General features: G+C 36.5%; 1 protein-coding gene across 1 annotated transcript in view; it reads left to right on the top strand.

Moving 5' to 3' along the window:
• The first annotated feature begins 3,313 nt into the window (after positions 1-3,313).
• The window catches only part of ITGA8 (integrin subunit alpha 8), a 129,903-nt gene continuing 123,690 nt past the window's right edge, over positions 3,314-9,526 (top strand). The window contains exon 1 of the mRNA XM_015811185.1: positions 3,314-3,531. Within this exon, the coding sequence (XP_015666671.1) occupies positions 3,314-3,531 (218 nt within the window). The remainder of the gene's footprint in view (positions 3,532-9,526) is intronic.

Genomic DNA, 9,526 nt, shown 5'->3' with positions numbered 1-9,526 from the left:
GCGCCCTCAAGACATGGCTTTTCCAGCAAGCGGGCCTGACCTAGGGAGGATTTTAGGTAGGGATGATTTTAGAAGCAATTTTAATTGGAAACACAGCCGTCAATATTTGGTTTTTAATTCGGTTTTATTGGGGTTTATATTGTTGTATTTTTGTATTTTTATTTGTGTATAGTATCTGTTTTTTAAATATGCTGTGAACTGCCCTGAGTCCTATGGGAGAAGGGCGGTATACAAATTAAATTTGAATGAATGAATGAATGAATTGTACTTTCTGAAACTGCAGAAATATCTTCCATCTTGTCTTGATAGCCTATCAAATATTCCAAGATGATTGTCTTAGAACCTCATAATTGTCTTTTTTCCAATTATTTTGTTGAACTAAGCATAGTTTTCCTTTTTGTTTTAATTTTCAACATGAGTTTTAAACAAAGAAGCACTTTTTCTTCCCACTATTTAAAAAAGTTAATAGTAATTGAGATGAAGATGCTGTTTTTCCTTTGACTTTGTTTCAGTTGTGCTAATCACCCATCCCATCTTGAATTAAAGAGAGGATCTGTGACTCTCTTCCTTCTGCTCTGGGAAGTTGATTTGTTGATTTCACCCTAGAATAGCCCTCCGACCATGTATCAGCTGACTATGTATCAGCTAACACTGCAGTTGAAGGGAGATTCTCAGAGTAAAATATGGTGAGCCCTTACAAGTTGGTGATGACAGCTCAGGGCAGGACACTTAACCTTCGAAATAAATTCAATCTTTTTTGTAGTTGCTGGCTGTGACCAAGTTATTCTGCCTTCAGTAAGCACATTCAACCGTTCATATACTGTATGTACTGTACATGGTCTCCAGCTTTTCTCCTAAGTGTTTATTTACTCATTTTTTTCTCCTTTTTATTTAGTTTTGTCTCATCAGAATTGCAGGATAAGCTGATGTGGATGGAAATAGACTTAGGTCATGTTCCATCAATTTTCACTAAGCTGTAACAGGAAGGTGGAAAATACAGAATTTCATTTACAGCCAGAACCAATGTTTCCAGAGGGACTAATAATCTTGACTAGAATCCTGTTGCTTGTTAAGTCTAAATCTGAAAAGTTCTCATGTGCAAGAGAATTTCCCAATTTCTCTCCTTGCTCTACTGCATGACACAGTTTGAAGTGTAAGTCTACTCACAGTCACTGCAGCTTTCCAGGGGACTCTAAGAAGAAGATTCCCCATTACTCTGAGACTTTCATTTGTAAGGTCTAACTTCAGACCTTATCACTGAATATGGCCCCTGTTAAGGACCAAGATGAAAGGGATCATCACAGAATGAGGCAATATGAAGAAACAGTCTCATAACAAAATAGGGTCTGTAGCTGTAAATGACCAAGAGACTTACAGCACTTTGAAAAATTAAAAAAAAAAACATAAACCAAAGTTGCCAACATACAGTATGGCTTTCTAAGTTCTCCTATCCAACATCTGGAAGATTACCAACCAGCCATTCCTGTGTCCTTCATTTTTTGTTCAAGCTAAGTCATATATTGCCCAACGCTTACAGAGGTTCTTGTGCACAGAATCTACCTCCTCTGAAACATGTAGACCCCCTTCAGATACCAAATATAACATGCATGCAAGGAGTAGAGGAAAGAAGGATAGGAAAGAGAAAGAAAATGAGGGCATCACAAGAATAAAATAAAAAGAATAGAGACAAGTGTGATCAGTTAAAACTCCTATTTGCATGTAATTGCAACAGGGATCATCAAAGAGAACTCCAAAATAAAGGATCTATCCAGATTTATGGAGAATAGAATCAGTCTATCACCAGGTATAATATAGACTAGTGATATTGATCTACATAAGATTTTGACTAGTGGTAGCTTATCATTATTAAATCAATTTACACTTTAAGGAATAAAAATCTGTTATCTCAATTCAAACTATGATAAGTGACAGAATTAAAATTCTTAAGGAATGTTAATCAGTTTGCTTGATGATGGATCCCTAGTTTGAGACTTAAAAGTCAACAATGGAATCACCTATAAGATTCACATGGATGTTTACTAGTTTTAAGATTCTGCCTCATCTGGTATCAGACATTATTCAAAGATATAAGGTTATCTCTTGTAGTTTATATACCGTAGATTTGTGAATGAACTCTTTAAATTGTGGCTGATTTAATAAGGCATCAGTCCTGTGATAATTCAGCATAACTACCGACTTATAACTACAGTTGGAACCAGAAGTTCCAACTTAACAGTTGTTAAGTAAGTCCTGCCGAATATTATAATCTCTTTTGTTGTGGTTATCAAGCAAATCAATGCAGTTGTTAAGTGAATCATGCAATCATTAAGTGAATCCAGTTTCCACAATTGACTGTCAGAAGCCAACTAGGAAGGTCAGAAATGGGGATCACATGACCTTGGGAAAGCTGCCACTGCCATAAATACATACATGTCTGTTGCCAAATGCCCCAATTTTGATCATGTGATTATACATGATTATACAATGGTTGTTAATGTGACGACCTGTCATTTTTTTCAATGCAGTTGTAACTTCAATCAGGAGATATGGTAAGGTATAAATGTGAATATTCACATTCACAATATTTTGATTGAATTCATTCATATTCTGCAAAGATGATTACTTGGTTATCTTGTTTTAAGAGATTATGTGAATCTAGCCAATTGTGCCTTCGTCAGAAAATTAAGATTAAAAAATATGACTTAAATCTTCTGAGTTCTGCCTATAGTGGTAAATGCCTGATTGTTGTCTGCAGAAAAAAAAAACGGGACGGAGATTATTGTTCCCAACCCTTCTAAGCCCTTCCAACGCATTGCAAACTCAATTATAGTATTGGGTTTGTAGTGCATTATGTGGGTGGGGCGTGAGGTGAGGTGGTGGTGGTTTCAGGCAGAACCCTGAAAAAACGCCTCTGCAAAAACCACGACCAGAGGCAACGGACACGGAACCCACAAATTCGCCACTTGCCTTCCTCCCTCTCAATTTAAAGTAGACCTATTCCCCGGGTTCTTGCGCCGTTCCAGAATTTCGCCCGCAGGAACAACACCAGGGGGCGGCACAACAAACGCCCAGATTCCTTCAGAGAAGCGCGGCTGGCTCGAACTTTTGGAAGCGAATGGCTTTGCGCCTCCCTCGCCAAGTTTTTGCCCGGCGGGCGGCGCGCACGCAAAGCGAGACGGTGGGACGGCGGCTGCGGCCAGAGGTAGCCCTGTGAGGCTTGAAGCAGCGGAAGCTTCCAATCCTGGCTGGCTACTTCAGACTCAGGAGAGAGAGTGGGAGAAAGAAACGAAGCGAGGGAGCTGCTGCCAGGAGAATGTGGAGGCGGCGGCATAGGTTGCCATCGCTGCCGACTTCGTCCGCTTGGTGCAGGCGCTGCGCGGCAGGCGACAGCGCTGTCCTGTCGTTGCTTTTGCTGCTGGCGGGGCCGCTCAGTGCCTTCAACCTGGATGATGAGAAGCCCGTCGTCTACAGCGGTCCCGATGGCAGTTACTTCGGATACGCGCTGGATTTTTACAGCCCTGCACCGAATGCGTAAGTAGCGGTCCTCTTTGATGGGCGCGAGAATTGCCTTGCTTGTTTTCGCTTGGAAATTGCAGGAGGAGGATGGGTGCCGGTCGTTGTGATTCACCCAGGCAAGTCATAGCATAGTTGAGCCCCGGAGATAACGAGTTTAGATCGATTCGGAGCCGATACTTACTTTTTTCCAGCTCCATCCTAGACGTGGTTCCATCCTCAAGGAAGTGCCAATGAAGTTGTTATTCTCATAGTCACTATTGACTGTGACCGTACAACGCAGAACTGCATAGGTTTGCCCGGAAACAACTCCCTTGTTAGACAATATTTCCAAATAAATGTTCGTGGCGATAGCGTATCAGAGAATGCGGATCTACGTAATTGGCATTCCGCATTGTTGAATTCAATACGATTGAACTCTGAGCAGAAAGTACAGATTCTGTTGTTCATGGAGGTTCTATAAATTAAAATAGTGGGGATTCTGAAAAAAATATTTAATAGAGAATAAGTGGTGGATTTGCACCCAATCCAAACAATCTTCATCTTTTGCCTATAGTGTCAGATAATGTAATGTAATGAGTGCTCTGATAATTGTTGTGAATTTTAGTGACAGCAACAAAATATATGCAAATCCAGCATTTCCTATCTTTTAATTGAGCTCTACTAGTGTGCTGAGCTATGGTCTTGTGGAGGAATCACCCAGGAATCCACACACCTCTTTCCTCTAGAGAAGATTGAATCGATAATGACTTCAATAGAGTCAGAAGAACTGCATAAAACTGTTATGCAAATAAGTAGGAAAGTTGTAGAGGAACATATAGTAATGAGCTGCTTGTTCTGATGTTCAGTTGCAAGCCACTTCCTCTACTTCAGAGTTCAGGCTAGTACAGTCTTTCCCAAAAATGCACTGACTCTCTAGTCTCAAAAGATCTGTACCAAATTTTCCAGCCACATGACTGGGAATCTTGGGAGATATAATCTCCTCCCATTTGGAGGTAATCCAGATTCAACATAATGATTTCACATCTATACATTTTACCTATAAAGTTGGATAGTAACATTTTATCAATACTTTATATGATTTAGAGAAGAACCTTCAAGAAAAATAGATTTCTTCTGTTTCAACCCTAGAATTTGATATGTCTAAGATTACCTTTATAGTATTCTTTGAGCAGGACTACAGCAGATGGCAGCATTGAGACAACCTTGGCTGATTCCACAACAGCTGAACAGGGGTCAGAACAGAGTAGAACTTGGTATTTTGAGCGAAAGATTATCAGGACGGTCCAGGACTGTAGAATGCAATTCCGTAGAAGACTGGAAGAATGCATTGGCAAATTATTTCCACATTGCTGCCAGGGAAATTCTTTAGATGTGTCCAAAAAAATCACAAGAAATTGAGTTCAACTCAAGAGAGTCTTTGCCCTTTTAATTACATAGGAAATTAAATGATCAGTTTCTGATTTTAGAAGCCAGCAGTTTTTCCACTAGTATATTGTAGGCTCTATCCTTAGACATCAAGAAAACATTATGTTGCAAACGGTGAATTATTGTCATTAACTTGATGAAATCAGTATAGAAATGAAGCCAGATTGGTATGTATGCTTTCTCTGCTTTTTCTACCCTAAACTGCTTTGTGTTTCATAAATGAGTGGATGAATGAATATCCTTGCATGTTTAAATGAAGTCTGTGTGGGGAAAAGTAGAACTTCTATTTGTGTATTTGTGGCCTGTTGCTCTGTGGCATCCCATTTACATCTAAACTCACCATTTGATATTACAGGTAGAGGATGCTGGTATTGTGCCCCAAATGTTAGGAATGGACATTGACTATACAAATGTGGACGTTGTGTGGGGAAATGAATCATGCAGGTATCTGAATGATTCTGAAGATTATATCCTAATTATGAAACATGGTGGCATTGAATGGATCCTGGAAGACCTCAATGTATTGATGATCGGTTTAGGGAAGAAGTTTTTTGTACCCTTTTGCCATTCTTCAAATGGGCAAATTGATGGGATTTGGTGCTATATAGTCCAAACTTGAAACTTGATTACAATAAGATGAATTTAGTAAAAGACCTAATAATAGCTGCAGAAAGGATTAAAAATCAAGTGAAAAAGATTAAAAATTGGACATTTCTTGAAAATGATCAATTGCATAGTTTTTGGCTCAAATATCTAACTAGCTTATGTTCAATTATAGCTAAACAGCTTAATGAAATATTGCATATAGGAGACATCAGAGAGAGGTTAACAACTGGCAAAACATATCTGATTCAAAAATAATCCAGTAAAAGGGACAACACCAGGAATCTATAAATCAATAACATGCTTGCCTAAAATGTTTAAATTACTTACAGGTATAATAGTGGATAACATCCAAGATTATTTAGGAGAATATAAGATCCCTCCAATAGAACAGAAAGAAGATAAAAGGAAAAGCAGAGATATAAAATACCAACTTTTGATAAAAGTTCTGGAGAATTGCAAATGTTGAAAAACTAATATATATATATCATCTGTATTGATAAAAAATGTTTAATTTATTACCATATATTTGGATCATCAAAAGTTTGGAAACAACTGGTGTCTATAAAAACATTGGAATGTTTATAGAATAATGAAGCAAGATTGGAAATAAAGGTTGGAAATGAAAAATGAAATGAAAAATAGGAGCTTGTTAACAATAGAAACCACTTACCAAAGTGACTTTATTATTTGTTATTGTCATGATTCCATTTTCAGTGTTTTGAAGAAACCAAATCTTCGCTATCAAACAGCAAACACTGCAAATAAAATGTCACATTTGCTTTATATGGATGATCTGAGCTTTATGGAAAATTGGGAATCAAAATCTAGTCATTGACAAACACTGTAAGAATTTTCAGCATAGATATAGTAATTAACCTAGAGAAATGTGCTACAGAAGCATTAAAACAGGGTACAATCAAAAATAGTAATGGAATTAAAATGCTAAATGGTCAGACCATCAGGAGTCATCAGGATGAAACCTATAAGGATCTGATTATTTTATGGTTGGATAATATCAAGCACAAACAGGTAAAAAATGTGATTAGTAAGAAACATATCCAAAGAGCAAGAAAATTGTTAAGATCAAAATTGAACAGTGGAAACAACATCTAGACCATACCTGTGATATGAATCACTGCTGGAATTATTAACTGGGACACAAGCTGAACTGGTCAGTTTGGACTGAAAAATAAGAAAGCTAATGACTGCTCATGAAGCTTTATATCCCCATATTGATATTGATAGATAATACCTGCTCACAAAAATAGAGACAGAGTTTTCTACAGATCCAGCAAACTATCAAAAAGGACAAGCATGTATTGTCTGATTATGTAAAAGATAGCCAAGAACAAGCATTGATACAAGTTAAAAGTTGGGACTTACTGAATATATGGGAAACAAATCATGAATATTGAAAATGTAATAAAAACACAAATAGAACACTAGCAAGGAAAAGCACGACTACATGATCAATTTCTACAAAAAAATCAAGGGGAAAGTGGAGAAAGATAAATCCTGGCAATGACTTAGAATAACAGAGTTGGGAGGGACCTTGAAGGTCTTCTAGTCCAATCCCCTGCTCAAGTAGGAGACTCTATACCAGGGGTAGGCAACCTTGGCTCTTTTATGACTCGTGGACTTCAACTCCCAGAATTCCTGAGCCAGCTGGCTCAGGAATTCTGGGAGTTGAAGTCCACGAGTCATAAAAGAGCCAAGGTTGCCTACCCCTGCTCTATACTATTTCAGACAAATGGTTGCCTGGTCTCTTTTTGAAAGTCTCCAGTGATGGAGCACCCACAACTTCTGAATGCAAGCTATTCCGTTGGTTGATTGCTCTAACTGCTAGGAATTTTCTCTTTAGTTCTAGTTGCTTCTCTCATTGGTAGAACAATGGTTCCATCCATTGTTTCTTGTCTTGCCTTTTGGTGCTTTGGAAAATACTTTGTTCTCTCGTTTTTATAGGATCCATTCAAATATTGGAACATTGCTATCATGTCTCCCCTAGTCCTTCTTTTCATTACATTAGAAATATCCAATGCCTGTAACCGTTCTTAGTATGTTTTAGCCTCCAGCCCCCTAATCATTCTTGTTGCTCTTCTCTGCACTCTTACAACTGGACTCTTACTTACAACTGGAACATTAAAAAAAGAAACTGAAGGTTTTATTTTGGCTGTGAAAGAGTAAGTTGTTTGAACTAATGCAATCAAGACCAGATCTGATAAATTATCCAATGATTCCAAGTGCTGATTGTGCAAGGAGGCAGAAGAAACAGTAAATCATACACTCATCTCATGTAAGAAAATCGCACAAACTTATAAACAAACTTATGTCAGATAAACAAAGACATAAGACAGTTGCCAAAGTCATCTGTATAAATTATTGTGTGCCAGTAATGAAAAAGTGGTAGGAAATATAGTGTAAAATGTAATTGAAAATGAGCAGGTTAAAATATAGTTGGATTCCTGCATACAAACTGATAAAGTTTTGGCTCATAACACACCATATGTCAAGCAATAACATCCAATGTTCTTTGAAAAGTTATTTCTTTCGGAACATGACACCATATTTAACTGTGGTTGAAAAGCAGAAAGTGTGGATAATTTATGCAACAATACCAGTGGGTAATATGATAGAAGACAAAGAATTGGAAAATATCACAAGGTCTTAAGATCTGAAAATCAAAATGGAAATAGAGGATAGTCTCTTATTGATTTAACACAGGATCTAATTGATTTAAAAGGAAGATTTGACCAATTGTTTTGTATTTATAAAAAGTGGGTCTGAAAAGGACATGAATAAATTATCACTAAGGTTTACAAAATATTACTGAAATTGAATTTGGAAAACAAATATATTTACTAATGTACATATAATTTAAAAAGAAGAGAGAAAGGAAAAGTTTTTTAAAAAAATGTTTGAGCAATAATAAATTATAATTTAAAAGAAAAAAATCCCTTTAAAAATAATGAATTAGAAGTAACTCTAACTGTAAAGATGATAATTTCTAAAAATGTTTAGAGTTTTAAAATGAATATAAAATTGGAACAAGAAGTTTTCCCTTTGGTTTGTTGGTTAAAGAACTTGAAAGTGTGTTGTGATTTTTGCTATTATAGATGATGACAGGGCAGAAAATCTAATAAGTGAATAGAAAGATGTATTATTTCTCACAATGGAAAAAAAGGATGGGGGAAAATGGATTTGGTTGGGATAGCAATGTAAACGGTTTTAAACAAAGAAAATATTTTACTCGGTCTTATTTCCATTGGGAAATCACTTCTAGTTTTTTATGCTTGAAATAGAAAAAAAATGAGATTGAATAATTGTTTACTTAGAGAAATGGCTAGTATAGCTAAATATACTGCAAAAAGTTAATATTGCACTACTATAAAGAGTCAGAAATCAATGTTTTCTTTCTTTCTTTTTTATCCTTCATCTCTATTTTTAAATTTTTATAATCCTTTATGTTATAATAAATTTTAATGAAAGATTGAAAAAAAATCAATGTGGAAGGATTATGGCATAAACCATCTGTGGTGGTCCCAGGAATTTTCGGCACACTGGCTACCATACAAAAAAATCTTGCATGGTATTTAGAAAATCTGTTCATGGACAAAATTTCCATCTTTTTAATTGCAAAAGGCTACACTGCTTGGATCCACACATAGGCTATGCCGATACATGATGACATTCTAGGTTTTTGGAAGAACTCAATATATATGAAGGTCAACAGTAGTTAAAAAACTGGCAGCTGTGGCTCTCCGTTGAAAAGATAATAATAGTAGTAGTAGTAGTAGTAATATAATAATAATAATTAATAATAATAATAATAACAACAACAACAACAACAACAATAATAATAATAATAATAAAGTTGGAAGGGACCTTGGAGGTCATCTAGTCCAACCCCCTGCTCAGGCAGGAAACCCTATACCATTTCAGACAAATGGCTGTCCAGTCTCTTCTTAAAAACTTCCAGTGT

Source organism: Protobothrops mucrosquamatus, unplaced genomic scaffold, assembly GCF_001527695.2.
Source record: "Protobothrops mucrosquamatus isolate PMUCROS unplaced genomic scaffold, P.Mucros_1.0 scaffold33, whole genome shotgun sequence".
NCBI lineage: Eukaryota > Metazoa > Chordata > Lepidosauria > Squamata > Viperidae > Protobothrops > Protobothrops mucrosquamatus.
Note: the sequence above shows the minus strand (reverse complement) of the source record. Positions and strands in the feature narration are given on the sequence as shown.